This window comes from Gigantopelta aegis, unplaced genomic scaffold, assembly GCF_016097555.1.
Source record: "Gigantopelta aegis isolate Gae_Host unplaced genomic scaffold, Gae_host_genome ctg5126_pilon_pilon:::debris, whole genome shotgun sequence".
NCBI classification, from domain to species: domain Eukaryota; kingdom Metazoa; phylum Mollusca; class Gastropoda; order Neomphalida; family Peltospiridae; genus Gigantopelta; species Gigantopelta aegis.
Window position 1 is genome coordinate 1 of NW_024534232.1, and position 24,153 is coordinate 24,153.

The 24,153-nt window shown below is 37.2% G+C and overlaps 2 protein-coding genes across 2 annotated transcripts; one reads left to right on the top strand and one right to left on the bottom strand.

Moving 5' to 3' along the window:
• The first annotated feature begins 161 nt into the window (after positions 1-161).
• Positions 162-10,388, top strand: LOC121366263 (receptor-type tyrosine-protein phosphatase mu-like). Its single transcript, XM_041490774.1, has 10 exons — positions 162-307; positions 790-925; positions 1,345-1,491; positions 1,701-1,800; positions 2,102-2,175; positions 2,635-2,775; positions 3,252-3,407; positions 6,461-6,609; positions 7,204-7,339; positions 8,127-10,388. Exons 1-10 carry the CDS (start codon positions 186-188, stop codon positions 8,196-8,198), a joined length of 1,233 nt encoding a protein of 410 aa, XP_041346708.1. The 5' UTR covers positions 162-185; the 3' UTR covers positions 8,199-10,388.
• Positions 10,389-12,558: 2,170 nt separating this feature from the next.
• LOC121366262 lies at positions 12,559-13,329 on the bottom strand. Its single transcript, XM_041490772.1, has one exon. The coding sequence runs from the start codon at positions 13,327-13,329 to the stop codon at positions 12,559-12,561; it is 771 nt and encodes a 256-aa protein (XP_041346706.1).
• Positions 13,330-24,153: the final 10,824 nt, after the last annotated feature.

The following is a 24,153-nucleotide window of genomic DNA, read 5'->3' on the forward strand; positions in this document are numbered from 1 at the left end:
AGTTGGCTTTAAACATTTCCACTTCAGTTATAACTGTGTGATATCCACTGTCATTCTGGTACAACCATATGTGTAATATTTAAAGATCAATCATTAGGTAAAAAATTATACTCATAAAATAAAATAATATTATGACACAAATGCTATTATTTTATACCTAGAAGGACGATTCGAGGACAATCTACATGTATCACTTTACCACTTGGCCCGACCATGGTGTTCCTTCTGCCCCAGCTCTCTTGAGCTTCTGGAAACAAGTCAAGAAAAACGCGTCACAGACAAATGGACCAATCACTGTGCACTGCAGGTTTGTACAGTACAGTTTTCCACCCTAGTTACATAAAACATATTATTGTCACTCAGATGTGTGTACTATTCCACTTTAAAAAATACACAGTATGTAATGTTTGAAAATAGATTTTGGTGTAGCGTTCTCATTGGGGAGGACAGGCTTCTCATGGGGGGGGGGGCAAAATGAGTTTTGCTCGAAGTTAAAGCTTTTAAATGAAAATGCCCGAATTCAGATAACGTTTATTTTCATTTGCATTACAACCAAACATCTATATGAGGTTACTCATCTTTTTTAATGATTAAGCTCAAAATATACTGAAGTGTTGTATTTCTATAGTCATCATCTTCAGTATCAATCATCATTATCATCATCATCATCATCATATCATCATCAATGTATTTGCACAATAAACAGACTATGAACTATCTTAACTGAAATTATTCTGAAACGATTGTTATGCGCCATTGCTGAAATTTTAAATCTGACTTTTCAATTAGTGCTGGTATTGGAAGAACTGGGACCTTCATTGGACTTGACAGTCTGGTAGACGAGGCGAGGGACACTAAAAGTGTCAACGTCTTTGAGTGTGTCAGGAAGATGCGAGATAACAGAATCAACATGGTACAGACCCCGGTACGTTTACAAAACAAACTACTAACCTAATTTATCACAACTTTAGTTCATGCAGTTAGGTATTGCTGTCAGCTGCTAAGAAATTATTATTTGAGCCAAGATTTACACAACTGCGATGATGTACTGAATAGTTCTACATTTCAACTTTCCAAATACAATGTGATTCATTACACTTGCTTTGAAACGTCTACATGGATTACATGTAATACCCGTGGAAATTGTTTCGTGTGAAAGCAGATACAGGTTTCATTTTTGTTTTGCTATTTATTTATTTGATGTGCGGGCATCACAAAACGCATTGTATAAAAGTCCAAAATTGAGTTAACTAACAGTTTGTTTGACGTTTTAACACAGAATGTTTTTTATGTTTTTTTTTTATATAGATTACGGATTTTGTTATTATTTTATTGTTGTTGCAGGAACAGTATCAATTCCTTCACGAGGTTCTTCTTGAAGCAATATCGTGCCGTGAGACTCTTTATACAGTGGCATCATTCAAGGAACAATTTACTGAAACCAAAACCCTAAGCCCAAAAGAAAATGCTCGCTTGAAACAAGAGTTTAAAGTAAGACTTTAATTCCATAATAAAATACTTGTAATCTTTTAGATAAGTTCCATTAAATGTGTACATTACATATTGTAACATCAGATAATGTGATTTAATAATACAATGTTTGACGTATTTAAGATAAATGTTTAAATAGCTTATAATAACATTAGACAATTGTAGCAAACTGCTTTAACAGACCGATCTATTCATATCTATAATTGTAGGACATTACAAGCCTTAAGAAGCCTGTGTCCCAAAGGGACATCGACACCGCCCATCTTCCGGAAAACAAGGAGAAGAATCGCAATCAAAACATTGTTCCAGGTAAGCATCACTGACTGGTTAAATTATAGCTTGCTGCATTACCAGAATGAGAACAAATAGTACACATATTGTATTGTGTTAAATATATCGTTATGTAATTTTTAAATCAAAGTTGTAATGTGTGCATGCATGGTTTGCTATTGAAAACGTTCATCTAAAATATTAATATAATGAGTACCATAGGGTTTCACGGCGCTGTATCCAGCTCCAAACGTCTTATTTGGTGTTTTGATCATGTTCTTATCTCCGTGCATTAACGAAAGTTGAGTTAGCAATTGATAAATATGAATTCATCTTTCAGCGTCTTCGCATCGTCCGTACCTCTCTACTCATATTAAAGGTACCAATGACTACATAAACGCAGTCAGTTTGCCTGTAAGTACTCAATAATATTCACTTACATTTCTTTTTAGTATTAATCAACAAGAAAATAAACCAAATGTATCCAGGAAATAACATGTTGCTATTTTAATAAATAAAATAATAGTGTATTAGCCACCAAAGTCCATATATCGCCCTAACTCTTCCTCTTGGATCAAACGGAAAGTGAAACAGAAATTCGCTAAAGTAATGAAACATATCGCATTGTGTGTTTTAGCATCCATTATGTAGTATATCAATATGACTGAATTATAATTTATGATATTACTACCAGTAAAACAGTTAAACACACATGATACTTCATATCTGGGAGCTTGTGTACCGGTACATAAAAATGGAAATGGCTTATTTTATGCAAATGAAAATCGAACTGCTAGAATTGCCACTGTGTTGTGCATGGACATTTATCGTGCAACAAACATACATGTAGTCTTTTCTCTTCCATCTGTGCAGAGCTGTAAGAATAAAGATGGCTTTCTGGTGACACAGATGCCTTTGGAGCTCACAGTGATAGACTTCTGGAGAATGGTATACGAGATGGAGTGTACTACAATAGTGTCCTTGACCTCACCTGATGCTTTAGCGACATCACAGGTATGTGTCATGAAATGTAGTTTATTTTTATGTATTTGTCACTAGTGCAAAATATCCACACATTATAAATTAATTAATAATATAAAATCAATTGGAACGTGTGTTATATTCAGTAAATAATAATATGTGAATATTAATGCTAAATCAGTGTTATCCCAAATACAATGCAAAATATAAATAAACATATTAGCACCATGTACAATTTAAATACAGTATTATATATGCGAATGGCATAGTTGCGATACTAACAAAAACGATTTCTGGTGTTCCTTCCAAATAGAGGCATTATATTAGTTTTAAGTATAGGAAGCTTGCTTTTCATGGCTGAACTTGCATACAATAGTTTATCTGCTATGTTTGATCACTTGGAATAATAGTAATGTGTCTTTTGTAGTATTGCTTAGTAATTGTGGTCATCTCTTGCTCTTTGAATGTAATTCCTAATATTTTAATGGTGACAACTGTATTTCGTTTAGGATATTGGTATATATTGGCCAGAATACGGCGAATCCATGACTGTTGGTCCTTTCACGGTCCAAAACAAGACCACGATCACCGAGACTACCAGTTCAAACATCACTGAGCTAAGCCTTGTTTTGGGTAAAGAGGATCAGCTAATATATGAAAACCAGGTGAATTAACATATCTGTATGCATAATATAACTGTGTTAGTGTTCTGGTACACACATTGTGGAGTCTAGAGGAAAGTGAATTCTGGAATTAATATCAAAAAGTTAAATGTATTTGCTTAATATGAGAGTGCCACTGGCATAGGTATCTAGAATATGTGCTAATCCACACACCTAGTTGAAAGTCGAAAATAATTACTGCTCCATTCCTGGTTCTGGCAGATTTAAATGTCTGCAGATGAGTATTGCCTCCTGTTTGAGCCAACACGAATCTGACTTAAATACCAATAGGCCATCCTGTGTCTACCAACATTTCAATGGTGAAAGCCATTCAATCATCTGCTAGAAAGTCAGAATATTGGAGACGATAAATCATCCAACCAATACTCCTAGACTTAGAGGATCATTGGATTAGAGAGTTGTGCACTGCAGTGTCATATGGATGTAATGACAAATTAAAAGACACTGACAACCTTTCTAGTCCTCGAACCTTAAATGTCTTATAGTCTTGGATCTTGCAACACGGCTTTCACCAAGCCATAAACAGACTCCACAGAAAACAATAAAAATGAATGAATGAATGAATGTTTAACGACACCCCAGCACAAAAAATACATCGGCTGTTGGGTGTCAAACTATGGTAATGCAAACAAATAAAGCGATGATCAACATCAATATAAAAATTCAAGATTTAAATAAAAACACAGTGTAAAGAACTGTGCAAAAATTCAAATATCACAGATAGATACTGACTTTCACTCAAAACTTCAATTTTGTGCTGTATTGGCCATTCACAAAGAGAGTGTTACACTCCTGCATCACGGTGAGGTTACAGCACGCGCAAGGGCAGAAAACAATAAATAAAAGGTGTTTTCGAATTTGGAATATGCAAACAAGGAAATTGATTCAATCAAGCTAAGTAATATATTTAGAAATAAATCAGTTTCCTGAAAAGTACCACCATATTTCAAATTTCAAGAACCACCAACACTTTCGTATTCCTACTAAAAGACAATTGCATAACAATATTTCAATTATAGGTATGTTCTGCAGAACCTTGACTTGAGCAGTCATATCACTACGTCTGCCACATGTGACTGTAAAGGTTCACAGTTCTGCTATCACCCAGCTTGACATATAACAGGTTATCTCTCAATAATTGAACATTGCAACCTTTGGCAGTTATTCCAGAATGGACCCAAATATCATGGACAGCAAAACATCAATTGGTACTATAACTTTAAAATCATTATGGAAGCTGTCGACAAATATGCTAAAAACATGTTTAAACGTCAGCGTGAACCCGTGGAATGTCTTTCAGAATTGATCTAGGCAATATGCGATATTTTCATTGGACGAATGCATAAACTGCAAAACAAACCACATTCTGCCAGAAAGACCTTTCTGTCACAGTCGTCGTGTTAGAGAGCCTGGCTGCTCTACATGAATACTCTGTAACAGTACCGACTGACAAAGCCTCTAATGACATAACTATCACATTTAAGCACCATTACATTAATTGTCACCTAAATTAACTCGGTATTGACAAACAACCCACTAGTGCTACATATAAAGACAGTACGTTGTCTGAGGTAGAAATTTGTCAAAGACACTAATCTGTTCTACGCACATTCGGCTTGATATGAAAAAAACATGAGGACATCACAATTCCTCTTCTGTATTGGATTCCAAAACTGTATAAGAATTCATACATGCAGAGCTATATTGTGGGGTCCAGTATATACACCACCAAATCCTTGTCTCAAAACACAATCATTACTCTGGCCACACACAAGGATTATCCAGTCACAATCCAGATCAAAGTTCACTAATATTAAAACATTTGATTTTATCAATATTAAACACACCAGTCCACAACGGCAAGCTTCAGAAAAAAACTCCATTCCTTCATAAAAGGGGCATTTGTTACAAAGACTGGTGAACGAAGATATAAATACCTAAATATCTTCCAAGGATCCAGACAATTCGTAACGACCGACAGTGAATTAAGACTACAAAATACCGAGACAAACATATGTGGTATGCTGGACTTTCTCAGTGACAACATATATGTAAAATATGAGGATAGGATATATAGAAAGGAAGTAGCTATCTCCATGTCCTCCATTACTCGCCGATTTGTTTCTCTATTCATATGAATCAAATTTTCTGGCTAAATCAAAACAAAAGTGTGTGGCTACAAAGTTAATGACCTATACATAGAAAATACAGAACCACGTTGGCCTTAAAACAAAGTTCTATGATAAAAGGGCTTTCCAACAGTAAATGTTATCCCCATGTGGAGCAATATTCCTTCTTCTCCACCTTGTGGTGTCTATATTTCGCAAATTCGAAAATACTGTAGGGCATGCTCATCATATGCCGATGAAAGTTTCACAAAATTAGTAGACACTCAGAGGCCATTTCACGATATGACGCATCACTGACTAAAATTGTATGTGTGATGCATTACCCTATTTTGACCGTGTAAATGCCTTTTCATATTGTTGGTGAAAATATTTTACATTTCAACCATAGACATGATGTCTGTAGACTGTACTCATAACTGGTGCCAAAGGTCAGACAGGATATGTTCACCTATCGCGAACACCTGCTATCACTACTGTTTTACAGTAATTCGTGAGCGCATACCACTATAGCTGCATATGTCATATTGAGCTTTATACTGTGCAAGATTGGGTTCTCTAAGCTAGTCTTGTGAGTGGCGGTCCTTCTACGAGTGGTGCATGAGTAATAAAACACCATGTTACGTATATCGTAGGGGAGTGGCCGTCATCTTAAAGACGTGCACATGATAGTGCACCATGGGAGAAATGTCAATGTTGCCTAACGTCATTCCGACACTTATCTTGTGCTGAGATACGATTTTGATATCAGAATACGGTTTTCTCGTTCAAATTTGTCATAACAGATGGTTCTTAAAATTAACTTTTATATATTGTGGGGTTGAGAGACAGGGTCTGCGAAAATAGACGGGAAAAGTTTGGGTTATCGTGAGCTATTGTGTTACATATGATATATTACTAACTGTTTAGGACACAAGGAACATCGAAATGTTCATGCTGAACAACTGGTTGATGGACGATCGTTTGCCTCTAGACAAGTACGAACTGCTCATGTTTCTAGACAAATTGGAACGACGTCGAGATGAGATCGGAGAAAAACCAGTTGTGGTCCAGTGCATGTACGTATATGTCTAACGAATCTGTTAGCAAATTAACCTACAGTGGTCTCTGCAAAGGCATACGCTTGCTTAACAAAATTGAGTTTGAAATAAGATAAATACACATTACAAATGCTTGATGAACTTATGACCTATAAACAAAATGTACTGTTATCCATTTGGTTCAAACAGCTTAAACTGAATACAAATGCTCCTAGATATACAATTGTATTGTTGTTTTAGGGGTGTCTCGTTTTTGTGGGGGTTTTAGTGAATTTCATATGCAACCTGCTCCTATATAAATTACGATATCCAATCATTTCATAATTACCTAAGTCAGAAATAAGAGATTGTAGTCGATTGGGATATAACAAAAAGAGAAATTACTGTCTAAAACATTTACTCATCTCTATGTAAACTGTTAGCCACATCTGTTCAGTTAAATATCAGTTGGATCTCAATGTCTTTTATTTTAATATTAAAGACAGTTCCGTGAAATCAAAATGATAATAAACCATTATAACTGACGTTCAATATACTGGTTCTTTCTCTAAACTGTGTGTATTTTGGCCAATATTTATCATGACCTGTCCATATTTAAAAATTGAATTGCAGTGATGGCGCTAAGCATAGTGGACTGTTCTGTGTTTTGTCTAACATCATCAGCAAACTGAAACTCGACGACGATGTCGACATCTTCGTCACCGTCAGAGAACTGCAGTGTATTCGACCTCAGATTGTTGAATCATTCGTAAGTATCAACATTCGACGTCAAATCATGTTAACATGCAACCTCTGATTGTTGAATTATTCATATCATCATTCGACCTCAGATTGTTGAATCACACTTAAGTATCAACATTCGATCTCAGATGGTGATGTATTTTGTCGTGATGGGGTAAAATCCATTCATTCATTTGATCTCAGATTGCTGAATTATTCATAAATATTAACATTCTGCCTCGGATTGTTGAATCATTCGCAAATATCATCATTTGACTTCAGATTGTTCAATCGTTCATAAATAAAAGTATTCAACCTGCGATTGTTGAACCATTTGTAAGTATTAGTATTCAATCTCAGATTGTTGAATTACTCATATTACCTTTCGACATCGCATTCTTGAATAGCTTGTAGAAGTATTCATTAAAGTATTAAAATATGACCTTAGACTTCTGAATCATTCGTAAGTATCATCACTTGACCTGTGATTGTTGAATAATGTGTAAGTATCAGTATTCGACATATATGAGATTGTTAATTTAATTCTAAGTGTTGTCATTCGACCTCCGATTGTTGAATTATTTGTAAATATGAATACTTTTATTGAATGCAAAAGAAAAGCCTAGCTCGAAAATAAATTAAATCAGGGACTATTTTCTTTCCTGCTGTTTTCTGCCTACACACAACCACTCCATTTCCAACTGTTCATTTTAATTGCTCATTGCTTCAATATCATATCTCTATGAATTCATATCTTTAGCTTAGCGGGTTTTCTGTCAACTTTAGATAAGAGATATATTATATTTCTGTTTCAGAAACAGTATCAGTACTGCTACGAGGTCGTCAAGGAATATATGAACAGTCTGGAAATATATGGCAACTTGTAATATCTCCATTCAACACAAAAATTCGGCATACTTACTGATAGATAGGTGACACGGATTATTGACATGACTGTACAGTTTACTTATAGATAGGTGGCAGAGGCTTTACATACGACTATATTTTTCTTATTATAATAGTTTAGCTATAGGTAAAATATGTAAAGGTCATCATGCATTTTGCATGGGGCTGTCAAAAGGTTTGTAGAGCGAGATACTGAAAGAGATGACAGATCTAATGATTGTACATTACTTTTCAATATGATCGTCATTGACCTCAATGTGTTTGGCTCAGTCATCATTCAAGCTGCTGATGCTAGCAAAATAGACATCTTCTAGTGGGACATTCGAAACCATTTGTGCAGCCTTCAGATTTTTATCTTCTTCAAACCGGGTACCACGAAGGAGGGCGTCAGTTTCCGGAAAAGATCATTATCAATCAAATGCGTGACTAAATTTGATGACGCTCCTCTGTTCCTAGTTGGATGAATTCACGGTTTCATGAAGATAGTAACCGTTAAGTAAGAATATGTACATTTTTTTTTACAAACAGAGACTCGTGTTATTGGTAGGGGAGTTAATGGATGAATAAACGTTCTGAAAAACGCAAACGTATGATGAAGTGTCGTCATTTGGTATCTAGTTCTACGACCTTATTGGATTACCTTTCATTGCTAATGATAAAAAGTAATGGTAAACAAATAGATATTGCTGAATCAACAATCATTTGTATGCATTTATTTGTTAATGTACACGGATCCTTTCTGTTTATTTTGTTATCTAAACACTTCTTTTTTGTTACCTGTTATGAGAACAATATGTTGTTGATGTATGATATTTTATAAAAACATGTATATGAATTAACACGTTTATAAAGATGTAAAACAAATACATTGCTGAATCAACAATCATTTGCATGCATATATTAGTTAATGCACAAACTATTTTGATACAATCTTCCTGTCAGTTATTATTGTATTATCCAAACACTTGTTTTCTGTAGTTATAATGTTTTGTGCGTAATCAAGACGTTCGTGTGAAGCATATGTTGTTAAAGTATGATATTTCATAAAACATCTATTAATATTGACCAAATAATATAAAGGTGTAAGGATAAACACAAGCCATTGTTTTTTTCAAAAATCACTTGTATGCATGAACTATTTGGTGCAAAGACTATTTTGATATAATTTTCCGTTCCATTTTTTTGTATTATCTAGAAACATTTTCTGTAGGTACGAATTTGTGTGTGCATAACATGTTTGGAATTATTGAAATCCGAGTTTGATTGTTAACACTTATGTGAACATGTTGTCAAGGAATGCTATCTTACACAATTAACCAAATGATATAAATATTGTATAACCCTGTGTATATATATATATATTAACCAAATTGTATAAATCGTATATAAACACGTGTATAAATTAATCAGGTGAAATTGCTGTCATGAAATAATACATTTTTAATCAACAATCAACAACTGGTTTTGTCTTAAGTATTAATTTTCAGAAAAAAAAAATCTACATGTGTAGTTTAAAAACAATCTAAAGAAAAGCAGTTTTTATTCTAAATATTTGAATTTTCATCAATTATAATACGCTTGTGGTCTACAGAGTTAGAGACGAAACAGCGAACTAAGGCTCCACATATGAAGTAGATGTATCTTAACAGTGAAATCTATATAATTGATATATTGTTGAAATAATAAAATATTCATTACATCTGCATTTTATGGATCGATTCATCTGGTCAATTTATTCACGTTCCCTATTGTTTATGTTAAACATTTATATACAAGGCAGTGTGGAAGCTATCAACCAACTTGGAGAGGAATATTTGCAATGTTTTTGTTTTTGTTTTAGTATTACTTGTAATAAAGAATCTGCCTTAGCTAAGGCAACACAGATGTCTTCAAATTCATGATTGATCAGCTGAGTCAAGCAGTCAAATGGCATTGACAAAATAGCACCAATAGATAACACAATACATTGAAGCTGATGATGATGATAAATATAGTGCAGAGATACGATTTTGATATTGTAATACGGTTTTGAGACTTCCTAACAGGCGCACCGGCCTCGGTGGCGTCGTGGTTAGGCCATCGGTCTACAGGCTGGTAGGTAAGGGTTCGGATCCCAGTCGAGGCATGGGATTTTTAATCCAGATACCGACTCCAAACCCTGAGTGAGTGCTCCGCAATGCTCAATGGGTAGGTGTAAACCACTTGCACCGACCATTGATCCATAACTGGTTCAACAAAGGCCATGGTTTGTGTTATCCTGCCTATAGTAAGCGCAAATAAAAAATCACTTGCTGCTAATCGGAAAGAGTAGCCCATGTAGTGGCGACAGCGGGTTTCCTCTCAAAATCTGTGTGGTCCTTAACCATATGTCTGACGCCATATAACTGTAAATAAAATGTGTTGAGTGCGTCGTTAAATAAAACATTTCTTTCTTTCTTTCCTAACAGGCGGAATGGGCAATTTAGTTCATTTATCTATACGGTAGTTACAGGTGTGGTGTTTTCCAGATATTACCTTTGTCAATATATTATATGAACATATAAAATGCTCGTTAGTTAACAATTATATTACTTTACTTTTTTACACAGTGCTATATTTATATAGTTATTAAAATGTACAAATATATTTTCAAAATCTTTTTTTGTTTTGTTTGTTTGTTGGGTTGGGGTTTTTTTTTTGGGGGGGGGGGGAATTTGGGTTTGGGTTGGTTTTGGAGGGGTGGAGGGGTAGTGTGTTTTGTTGTTGTTTTTGTCCTTTTTTGGGAGGGGGAGTTATTGCTTTTTTTCTGCTTTTTTATGTTGTTTTGGTTTTTTGGTTTTCTTTTCTTTTTTTTGGGGGGGGGGGGGGGGGTATTTTTTTTGTGTGTTTTGCTTGCTTTTTATTTATGCTCCTTTCTTCTTTGTTTTAAAGTCTATTTGTTGGAATGCTAATATAATATTCAGCTTGTTTAGTGATTTTGAGTAAATAAAAAATAACAAAGCAATTTTAAAAAAGAAAAGAAAACAAATTAAAACAAAATACCGAAAAAAAAACCCACCTAAATGTTTTAATCAACAAGTATTCCAATGAATATGCGACATGGTGTATTTTCTCTAAATGTCGCAATATGCTGTTGTTTATTTATCTATATGTTACTTATGATGTTTTCCAGATATTATTTTAGTCGCGGTAGTATATGTCTTATTCTTGATATCTGCATACGAAGTGCTAATTTGTTAACAATTATATTTCATTACTTTTTGCAGAGTGCTATGTTTATGTAGTTAATAAAATTTACAAATGTATTCCCAAAATATATTGTTGTTGTCTTGTTTGTTTGTTGTTGGGGATTTGGGGGTTTTTTTTGTTGTTGCTGGCGGGTTGTTGTTTTGTTTTATTTATGTGGGGGTTTATTGGGGGAGGGTTGTGTTTTTGGGGGGGGGAGTATTGTGTTTTTTTCGGGTGGGTATATTTATTTGGTTTTGGTTTTGGTTTGGTTTTGTTTATTTTATTTTGAATTTTATTTTTTAATCATTATTAGTGTTTGACATTGTTTTTGTGTGGAAATAATGTGTAGGACAAGGGTGTTATCAAAGATATACAGAAGTACAAAGGACGCCCTGTTCAGATGTATCTCTAGGGTTATTAGTGTTTATCATAATATTGTTTGCCAGAGAACGTACACGTCCATTACAAACATGAACACTGATGACGTCCATGTATTGAATGACGGCGATTTTTCAAAACTTTGATATCTGTCGATTGTGTGAACATATTAGTTTAATTATTGAAGTATATTATTTAGTGTGTTCACTATTTGTAGTTTATTTTGCACACACTAATGTAAATTTAAAATTAATTATATTTTCCTTCACGAACGATTAGAATTAGACATGGTACTCATCTATCCTCTTAATCTCCCTCTCCTTCCTCTCTCTCTCTCTCTCTCTCTCTCTCTCTCTCTCTCTCTCTCTCTCTCTCTCTCTCTCTCTCTCTCTCTCTCTCTCTCTCTCTCTCTCTCTCTACCCATAGTGTCAATTATGTTACGCAATGGGCTACTATTTTAATTTGGACTAAAATAAGGACTTTCCGAAAGGCAAAATATCATACCAGCAGCCGCCCAGTCCTGCCGACAGCATCCATCGAGTTCATACAAGCAGCCGCCCAGACAAAGGTATCAATGGGCAGTGTCCTGCCGACAACATCCATCGAATACATACAAGCAGCCGCCCAGAGATAGGTATCAACGGGCAGTGTCCTGCCGACAGCATCCATCGAGTTCATACAAGCAGCCGCCCAGACATAGGTATCAATGGGCAGTGTCTTGACGACAGCATCCATCGAGTTCATACAAGCAGCCGCTCAGATATAGGTATCAACGGGCAGTGTCCTGCCGACAGCATCCATCGAGTTCATACAAGCAGCCACCAAGACATAGGTATCAACGGGCAGTGTCCTGCCGACAGCATCCATCGAGTTCATACAAGCAGCCGCCCAGACATAGGTATCAACGGGCAGTGTCCTGCCGACAGCATCCATCGAGTTCATACAAGCAGCCGCCCAGACATAGGTATCAATGGACAGTGTCCTGCAGACAGCATCCATCGAGTTCATACAAGCAGCCGCCCAGACATAGGTATCGACGGGCAGTGTCCTGCCGACAGCATCCATCGAGTTCATACAAGCAGCCGCCCAGACATAGGTATCAACGGGCAGTGTCCTGCCGACAGCATCCATCGAGTTCATACAAGCAGCCGCCCAGACATAGGTATCAATGGGCAGTGTCCTGCCGACAGCATCCATCGAGTTCATACAAGCAGCCGCCCAGACATAGGTATCAACGGGCAGTGTCTTGCCGACAGCATCCATCGAGTTCATACAAGCAGCCGCCCAGACATAGGTATCAACGGGCAGTGTCCTGCCGACAGCATCCATCGAGTTCATACAAGCAGCCGCCCAGACATAGGTATCAATGGGCAGTGTCCTGCCGACAGCATCCATCGAGTTCATACAAGCAGCCGCCCAGACATAGGTATCAATGGGCAGTGTCCTGCCGACAGCATCCATCGAGTTCATACAAGCAGCCGCCCAGACATAGGTATCAATGGACAGTGTCCTGCCGACAGCATCCATCGAGTTACAATAAATCAGACAAAAATTAAAAGTGGAAGGTCTGCTTACAAAATGTGCTATAACAGGTCATCTTACATAATTATCGCATCAATGACCCATTGGCGTAGCCAGGATTTTATACTGGGGGGCTGCCCCTCACTATATGTATATATGTATGTATTTATGTATGTATGTATGTATGTATGTATGTGTGTATGTGTGTATGTGTGTATGTATGTATGTATGCATGTATGCATATATGTATGATTTTATAAATTTAATACAGCAAAAATAGAACAAAGGTTTGATTGTGGGGGGCATTGACCCAGTGCCCACCCAACCCCACCTCCCTTGATACACCACTGCAATGGCCTTATTCAATGCGTCGTTTGAAGTTAAGTGTACTGCTAGTTCGTGTATTATTATCAATATACTTCCTAGATGTAACGTCTTAATCTTGATTCTGCATTCAAATTGTTATCCTAATTTTAATAGGATCCCACACGTTCTTCAAGGACATTGCCACCTGGCACGTTGATACTATTCCAAAAAAAGTTTGTTTTATTTAACGACGCCACTAGAGCACATTGATTTTTTATCTTATCATCGGCTATTGGACGTCAAACATATGGTAATTTTCACACTGTTTTTAGAGGAAACCCGCTGTCGCCACATAGGCTACTCTTTTTACGACAGGCAGCAAGGGATATTTTATTTGCGCTTCCCACAGGCAGGATAGCACAAACCATGGCCTTTGTTGAACCTGTTATGGATCACTGGTCGGTGCAAGTGATTTACACCTACCCATTGAGCCTTGCGGAGCACTCACTCAGGGTTTGGAGTCGGTATCTGGATTAAAAATCCCATGCCTCGACTGGGATCCGAACCCAGTACCTACCAGCCTGTAGACCGATGGCCTAACCACGACGCCACCGAGGCCGGTCGATACTATTCCATGTCTAATTGCTGGAATTGTCTGGCAAGATGAAATATTTTATAACAAGTCATCTCACGTAATTATCACATCAATGACCTAATTTAATGCACGGTTTAATGCCAGGTGTACTTGGAACGTTTACCCGCTCAGTAGCCCGAGTATTCTGACGGTAAGAGATCTAGACGGACATTTGAACAGTTATCATGCTCTCTAACCGTCAGAGACCAATCTATATCAATATCACGCAATCTCTGCCTAAAATTAATGTTCACATATTAATCACTAATACACATCTACAGGAAGAAATCCGACCTCCTTTCAATAATGTTAAATAAGTATTTACTGACGTGTTTCTTCCTGTAGTGTTTGTGTTAGTGATTAATATGTGAAATTAGTTTTATCAAGAAGCTCGAAAATTATCGATTTAAATGTAATTAACGTCAAACATAGGATTGTTTTCTACCATTTGGAGGGCAGAGGGCACTGGTTGAAAATAAATGTTCTGCCCTTCCCCATTTGCTATCTTTTAACGTAAATGTACAAGTTTAAACAGCTAACCCTAGTTCCTAAATGTGAAATATGTTCGGCTGTACATACCCAAAGAACTAGGGTTAGGTGTCTTTCTGGATAGAAATTTCTATTCCATTCTGTTCTATGCTATTCTATGCTATTCTATGCTATGCTATGCTATTCCTGGATAGAAAATACTGTCCGCTTAAATACGTGTTCTAAATAATTCTTATAACATTCATGATAAATGAACGCATGCTGGTAAATAATGGAATTAACTTTTCAGGCTCTTTTAGAGTCTCGAGTCTAGACTCTAAGGGCCGAATTTATGGAGCCTGTTTTGTCGTAAACGCAGGACCTGGTGTTTAAGCATTGTAAACGAATCTAGCTACATGAGTGTAAGACATAGGGGAGAGTTGCCGGGATTGGACCCCTTAAGAAAGAATGGTTGTGCAAGTTAGACAAATAGAGCAATCAGCAGGAAAGTAGTTCCGTCATTGTTGTTGGGGCATACAATACGCATTGATGCAACATATTTTGTAGAAAGTTTAATTATTCCAGGTAAATTTAAAAAAAAAATTTAAACCCAAAATGGTCCAATCGTGGATTCTACTACCACGATTGGACCACTTTGGAGTTTTTAAAAAATCAAATGCCTTCAATTAAACCAGAACCCAGCACATACATTGTCAAAAAACATTGCTAGAAAATCAAACTGGACAGTATGAAGAGTTCAAATAAAAATGTTAATGCTAAAACGAAAGTGGTCCGATCGTGGAATCTGCTACAGTAACTAAAATTGGGCATGAACCTCTCTTGGGTTTGCAAAATATCAGTTCCTTCTTTTGGAAAATTAGACACAGTACGAACTATGGCTACTTGCAAAAAAGAAAGAAATAGCTTTATTAAAATATAATTCGCTCATGAATCAAAATAGAATCCTCGATTGGACCACCGATTCCTCGATTGGATCACTCAGAAAGGTCCTTTTTGACGTTTGTTTTACTCATAAACGTGCTTAAAATTTCATTGTTGATGCATAAATTAACTGGTATCATATTTGGCGGTTGGCACGATCACCGAAATACCAGGTCAAAACATTATGGTCCAATTGAGGAACTGGTCCAATCCCAGGAATTCATTTGGTCCAATCGTGGTTTTACCATAGTTATAAATAGATGATGACCTACATGTACACATGCGTAACATCTTGGCACTTGTTTTATCACTCACAATAACAAACCTTTATGTATCGTTATGACCTAATTTAACACTTCTAACTATGTTCATATTGCTCCATAGATGTTTTTTCCAAGAACACTATTAGATGATACATGCATAAATGTTACTTTTATTGATAAATCACATATTACCTTTTTCGACTCGACTGGTTCAAGGTCAATAGCGGCGTGTGTACAGATTAATATATTGACTAGATGACGCTACTGTCACAATTTGAATGAAAATACAGTTCTGGTCCAATTGAGGCACTGGTCCAATCCCGGCAACTCTCCCCTACACAGGCTTTGTAAATTCGGCTCAAAAAGTGTGGGACCTAATTCACTAAATCCCAAAGACTGTACCATATCGCAGTGCAATTTAAAATGACTTTCAAACACAAGGCGATGTTGCTTAAAGGGACATTCCTAAGTTAGCTGCATTGTAAGATGTTTCGGACTAATAAAATATTTATACGATAAAACTTACTTGTACCACGCTTTGGTGTCGGTCCCTTTGATCTTACCCGTGGTGTATCCCATAGTTAGACCACGGGCGTACCACAGGAAGTAAACTAGAACATTTTAAAACGTAACACTGTCTCACTGATATTACTAGTAAAATAACAACATAAAACTGTAAAAGTAAAATAGAATTATTTTTTTCAGCAGCAAAAAATAAAGTATAAATTAAAAAAAGAAAAAGAAAAAAAAAGAAAACCTGTTAGAATAATTGTTCCTCTTACTTGAAAATAAAATTCAGTCGCGTTAAATCCTTCACTTCACAGAATTTAAGGCAACACTGTTTCACTGTAGAAAATAAAATTCAGTCGCGTTAAATCCTTCACTTCACAGAATTTAAGGCAACACTGTTTCACTGTAGAAAATAATGAGTAATTATTATTTTGAAAAATAAAAAATAAAAGTAAATATTCTGCTACCAAAAAGAGGAAATATTCCAATAACTGTTACTTTCATCGTATAATGCGTTCAGTCATAAAATACTTGTAGCTCAGTAAGTGTTAAATATGCAGTTTTTGTAAACAGCCATGGTTGGTGGGGCATTAGAAGACACACCACTGGAGGTCATAACCGATGTTTTAGGTGCGGTTCCAGACACATCACTGGGGGTTGTTGGTTTTTCACATGAAGATACTGATTGTGGTTTACTTTCAGCTTTAAGTTTTTTTAGTGGATCCAGTTTATTAGAAATGTCCGCCAACATGGTCTGCGACGGTCGCTTGTACTTTCGAACTGCGTCTAGCGAACGGTGGCTGGTAATTCGCATTATCTCTTGCTCTTCTATGTCAGCTGCATAGAGTCGTGTTGCACAGGACGCTTACGTGAATGGTTTGTAAAATTGCCTTCAAGACCAGCTGTAGTGCACATTTCTTTCATCAACGATCGTAACTTGTTTACTCCAAGGACTTGTGTGCAGTATCGAATATCACCTTTTACTCGAGGTGCCAGCGGTCGCCGATAAAAAGCTCCGTCTTTTTCAACTTTTGACAGGTGCAGTTGGTAAAGTTCACTACTAGTATGATGTCGGATGTTTTTAGTTTGAACAAAGCGATGCCCGAGACCATCGTTGAAGGTTTTGGAACATTTACCTTGAAACTCTACGTTCGAACCCTGCTGGTCACTCCTCACCGTTATCTATTTTGTTTTCTGTTCTCGATGTTCGTCGCAAGCACGTAATCCAAAAACGTTTACAGTTGTAGAAAAAGATAGTGTTCAAAAAACTTTGGTCACAACTGTCACTATAAACACCCTTTCCCCACATCATTATTTCGCTATCTTCCGTTAACGGTTCTGCTTGTCTTACACTTGTCCCCAGTCCCTGCTTGGTAAGTTTGCTCATCTGTGTACTAAGTACGGTACGGAAAAGAGAGCAGTCGTTTTGTTTCACATCCAAAACGTATATGTACTTGCCATGTTCTCTCATACTTCGCAAAAAGGCCAACCATAATCATATACAATGTTTTGGGTGGATAGTGTGTGCCGTCAACTTTCATCAAAAACATGCTCAGCCATCTGGTAAATTATCTCCCATCCGGTATTTCCTCCACTATTCAAACACTCTAACAGCCCAATTGGTATCTTTATGCGTGTTTTTGCTCTCTGTATCGGAAAGCAAATTATTATTAAACGATGAGAGAGAGACACACACACAGAGAGAGAGAGAGAGAGAGAGAGAGAGAGAGAGAGAGAGAGAGAGAGAGAGAGAGAGAGAGAGAGAGAGAGAGAGAGAGAGAGAGAGAGAGATGCAGACATACATGCATACATACATACAGCCAGAGGATAAGAGAGCAACACACACACACACACACACAGAGAGAGAGAGAGAGAGAGAGAGAGACAGACAGACAGACAGACAGACAGAGACAAAGGAAGAGAGAGACGCGAATGCCGCTACACAAATTACTCATTTCGAAAATCAACAAATATTATTTATATACACTTTGATGACAGGACACACCAGGATATGTGGCGCATCACTCGTTAGGCACTGGATGGGACTCATCCTTAGGCGGGTATCCTACCAATGAAGTACAAATCTATCCCCATTCAAATATGACACCAGATAGAGAAACAATAATTATGTTTTTGGAATATTCTGTCAGCATGTATTCAGGGACAGTTTGGGAAAAACTGCAAAGAGACATGTGGTCACTGTTTAAATGGGAACACAACCTGCAACTCAGTGAGTGGGCATTGCTCTGACAAGTGTGGTGCTGGGTGGCAAGGCGATATGTGTAAAACAGGTTTGTCTATAAAATTATACTATACTATACTATGTAGAACTGAGTAATCAAATATGACAAATTACTCTTTATTGTCATTATACTGCTTGTTTTATCTATCACAATTACGTGTGTGTACAAGTATATATTTAATTTTCAAAAGGGAGGAAATGCATTATCTTCAAACTTAGGCATGTGTGTCTGCCCTCCCTTCCACCACTCCAAACACTCGATTTCACGTCCTAAACATGTGTGCCTGTTATTCAAATAAAATAAGAGGATAATAGTACACAATGTATTTCGTTTTTACACAGAATGTGCTATGGGGAAATATGGAGACAACTGTAGTCAGGGCCCCGTTCCACGAAGCGACCTTAGCCCTAAGATCAACTTAAGTGCATAGGGTAGCTATGCGCTTAAGGTAATCGTAGGGCTAAGATCGCTTCGTGGAACGGGGCCAGACGAGTAACAACTGCAGGGACACACTCTGTGGTAGTCTGACTGGATCATGTCTTAGTGGATGTGTTGCTGGGTTTACTATACCTGAGACTGGCTGTACAGAGAAACGTATGTAAATATATCTCTTAGTGGTTTTTACTTTCATTAACTGGATAGCCCTACCTGGGCCCCTTTAAAAAACAAAAACAAATGTAACCAAAGTTAATTGTAGTGACTTAAGGTGAGTTTTACAAGTGGCACCGTACACTTTACAGTCGTTCCATAAAGCAAATATACGGTATTCGTAAGTGCCCCTTTAATTATTAAAATCTTTGCATATTGGATGTATTCACTGGTATCGGACATCCATGAAGTAACTTTGTCAGTTTATTTGCTAAGCGATAATTGCCGAATGCATAAAACATGAGAGTTATCTCCCGTAGTTTACTGTGAACGTCGTATGGCCTAGAATGATCGAGCGCTGAGTTTCATAAAGGGTATTTGGTATATATTAGTTCCAATTTTACATAAAAAGTTAGTATCCGTCTTAGAAAATGATCAAATCATCATCTAACAGCTATTTGACATCTACGTTAGCGGCTTACAACTGCCTCGTACCAATTGTAAATGTTCACCGTAATTTACGACGATATTAAGCTACGTCGCGTCGTGAAACGGGTTGAAATGAATGAATGAATGAATGAATGTTTAACGACACCCCAGCACGAAAAATACATCGGCTATTGGGTGTCACACTATGGTAAAAGCCAAACAAATTTATCACAGATAGATACTGACTTTTAATCAAAATTTTAATTTGTGCTGTACTGGCCATTCTCAAAGAGAATATTACACCTCTGCACCACGGTGAGGTTACAGCACGCGCTGGGGGCGATCGTAGACAAAAAATAAGTTCGCGATGGTAGGTATTTACGAAGATAGTAGTGCTAACATCGCTTCGTGGGACCAGGCCCGTAGGAACGATATCAAGTGCCGGGACAATAATGTTTAGCAAGATTATCAAGAGGACAGGAACCACAAGATATTTGTGTAAGTCTTCGAGGAGGGGGGAGGAGGCTTGTACCACACCATTTTAGACTTACTGATTGTGTAAGCTCAATACACAGAATTTTTTTAAACAGACTTTGCGAGGTTACACGATAGTAAACTTTCCTATTTCGATCGGTAAGCAGAACTACAAATCGATAAGGGTCTCCAAACTAAGCTGTATGACAAATATGACAATTGATATGAATTGAGGTTGAGCAATATTCTTTCTGCTCCAGCTGTGCTGTCTACATGCCACAACTGTTGAGAATCTTTCTTGAATGTTCATTATATGCCGACTGATTTCAAACAGTGTCATAACTATTAATCTGGTATAGACGTTATTTTATTAGTGTTACAAAAGTCAGTCCACTGAATGCTTCTAAATGTACAGCTAGTTAACAAACATGAGGTTAAACTGACAGCTGAGGCTGTGCCACATTTTGATATTGTGTATGCGATATTGTCATTCGTTTGGTAAAACCCTGAACAACAATGGATTTGACCACTGTAAGCTGCGTTCCTGGCAGATCATTCCTGTGTGCATGCCATGCCATATTTAAATATCCAGCGATATTTTGAACCTTGTCAAAACATCAATATCTGTTTTGACTCTGTCGTGAGTGAAGATACGATTTTGAAAGTGTTAAAGATTCAGAGGCTCGGATACACGTGGTTTCATTTGTGTATGATTCAATAACAGCTAGAAGGTGTTCAATGTTTGCTTTTATTTGTTTTCGTCCCTTTCTTTTCAGTTATTTCTCATATCCCAACCGACAGTGGTGCCGCAGTAACGATGTTGACCATTGTAGCTGGGATACGTTTTGTTTCACCTGCGGCAGTCTCGGCGGTTCTAATGTGGTACGGATGTGGTTCAAAACGTTATATACATAAACACTATAGAGTGGTCGTCAGATATCATTTATCTTATAACGTGTTGTTTTAATAACGAGAGAAAACAAGTTGGATACGTTTTTAAGATAAATGATATCTAACGGACACGAATTCTGTTTCTTACATATTCTGAAAAACCCTGTTTTTAACAAACTTAAACGTATTTTCCAACTTAAGTTATTTACAACACTTGCCGTTGTAGCTAACTTACGCGTCGCATACTATAATCAGTTTCAGGTTAACCTATACTTTATAGAACAATCAATTTCGATCGTGCTTTATTTTTTATTGAATGGTATGGCTGTCTATGAATCTCAATCGTGACCCCCACTAATGTAGTTTGATATACTGTACTGAAACGAATGATTTATACAGCATGGTTGGGGGGGGGGGGGAGGGGGGGGGGGGGGAGGAAGGGGGTTAATCTATGTAAAATAAATAAATCGAAAATATATACATTTATCTAGACATCAGTAACTGCAGGATAAAGGTATATATATTAAAAGTGATATGTTAAAAGCATCCGATTTCATGTGAATTAACTCACAAATTTAAATATGGAATATGTATTGTTGGCATATTAAGCCTATATCACATTATACGACGCGACCCAACTCAACTCAACAGCTGAGTCGCGTCGTGTAGTGTGTATTGAAAAATCAGCCGTCGGCGACTGATTTTCAGTCGGCCCGACTGTATTTGACACGACCGAACATGTTCAGTCGCAGACGACGGCCGTCGTATAGTGTGAACGGGTCTACGACGCGACGCGACTGTCGCGTCGTGTAGTGTGAAACGGTTTACACACGACGCTATACAACTGATGTCTACCGGTATCCAATGGAATGTCTACATTTCATCATGTGACATAAAAGTTACAATGGCGGAATTATTCTGGACAGAGAAATAGACTCCTTCGCAGTCACCACTGTAGCGCCACCTGCATAACTATGAAAACAGGCTGGGCGATGCAAACAAATGATTTTTGCCATTGATTAACAATGGGATGTGAGATTTTTTTTCTTCTAAAATAAAAAACACTATTCAGAATTGTTCGCAACATTTGTTCTGTCTTTAACTGTGGTCACCAGAGGAGTCGTAGAGTGAACTGTACTGCTTTTTTATACATTTTCTAAAATATAACATTTTAGGCATATTGAAGCTGGTATTTACGCCGTGTTGATCAGTATTATTAAAACATTATTTTAAGCGTCCATGGAAACCATAAAGGAATTCTGATAAATATATAGTTCATGTTGTCGTCATTTTTGGAAACCATCAGATTTGAAAAGAAGATGTTATGGGTGCAGAACGCGGGAGGGGGCGGGATCCATGCCTCTCGCCCGCATTTCCCCCGATATTGTTCTCTGGCTGAGAATGCTGTACTAGAACGCCTCAAAGTCAAACTTTTGTTGAGGGAGCATGCCTCAAATTCCCTATAGCCCCTCCCCACTTCAAATACTCTCCTCGGACCCTGGGTGGAACCTTTTTATTCCAGAGCTTTGCTAATAAACAGAAAGCATCTGAGGGAGAAGGCAGCTATTAAATGTCAGGTCATGTAATACATTTATATGAATTTATATACATTATATATAATATATATATATATATATATATATATATATATATATAATATATATATATATATATATTAAATACCGTAAAGTCATGTTATTAGACAATTTACAGTGTGTAAGTGTGTGGTGGGGGGTTTTTTTTTTTTTTTTTTTTAATTTGTGGTTTTTTTCCTCCTTTTTCTTTATCTTTTTTGCTACTCTTCTGTTTGGAATTTTGTGTGTTGTGTGTGTGTGGATAAGTATGCATATGGCAAACACCCAGTTATACTTACCGGTAAATACTAACTCGTTACTTATTCCGTAGTCTCATCTCTCAGATTAAGTGGACCCTCGTACAAGGGTCCGTTCATGAATTAGGCTGAGTAACATTCTAGTGGGGAGGGGAAGGGATTTCATGGAGGTGTTACGAAACATGGGAATGGAGGAGGTGTTTGTCATGAGTTATATATCATGTTTTAAAAGTAATTTTATCATATTTATTTATAAATTAAAATGCAGCTAATCATTGCTGTTGTGTTTTTTAACTGATGATTTTCTATCCAGTGGTATTATTACCAAACAAACATAAATACAAAATCTTATAATATTAGTCAATATGTCTTTTGGGAGAATGTTACATAATTTTCGAGTAGTGGGCTATGCGTTACAGAAGGTCACACGATTATAGGAGGAGGTCGTCTGAAAAGGAGCTTTTAAAATACGTTTTTCCTACCAGTTGTGAATAGTTGGGGGTTTCTTATTATTTGGATAGATCTCGAGTGGTGAATTTAAAGCATTTTGGAAAGTATTGTCTCATGAATGAAAATACCTCACTGGTCAGCATGGTCAGAAGGAAAAATTAGTCCTGTCGGAAGGTGCCAAACAATTTGGATGTGCCAGTAATGTATTAACTGTCCCTCCTATTATTTTCAGATTCCTGCCACTCACTTCAAGCGCCTGTGACTGACTCTCCCCCCCCCTCTCTCTCTCTCTCTCTCTCTCTCTCTCTCTCTCTCTCTCTCTCTCTCCTCTCTCTCTCTCTCTCTCTCTCTCTTCTCTCGCACACAATGTAACTTGTACATTATTTCGATTTTGAAACAGATACAGGTACGTGTGTGAATGAATTGTCGCTGGGGACAGGCATCAATAATGTATAACAAAAAACACCATTCACAAAGTACCATGTCACTTTAGGCGATGTCGTCTTAACATCATCATGTCAACTACGGCAGTCCGAGCTCTCCAGTGTCTTGTTTGGACTCATCTTAGATTTTTTTAAAAGAGGGGGAATTAACCAGACTTTTTTTTTCAGTTGAGTTGAGTCGCGTCGTATAGTGTGGAACGGATTTCAGACACGACCGATTGGTCAGCGATCGTCGTGGCCCACGACGCGACGCGACCGTCCAGTTGAGTTCGAGCGTCGTAGAATGTGATCTAGGCTTTAGACGTCAAAAAGTTGAAACAACGATGTTCATGACAACCACACTTTTTCCAAGGGAATC

What these genes read in the sequence shown, in the direction of transcription:
- LOC121366263 (XM_041490774.1), top strand. Translation starts at nt 186, where the DNA reads ATGTATCACTTTACCACTTGGCCCGACCATGGTGTTCCTTCTGCCCCA. An exon ending in TAAACGCAGTCAGTTTGCCT is followed by an intron (nt 2,176 to 2,634) that starts GTAAGTACTCAA and finishes CCATCTGTGCAG; the next exon opens with AGCTGTAAGAATAAAGATGG. An exon ending in CCAGTTGTGGTCCAGTGCAT is followed by an intron (nt 6,610 to 7,203) that starts GTACGTATATGT and finishes ATTGAATTGCAG; the next exon opens with TGATGGCGCTAAGCATAGTG.
- LOC121366262 (XM_041490772.1), bottom strand. Translation starts at nt 13,329, where the DNA reads ATGGATGCTGTCGGCAGGACACTGTCCATTGATACCTATGTCTGGGCG.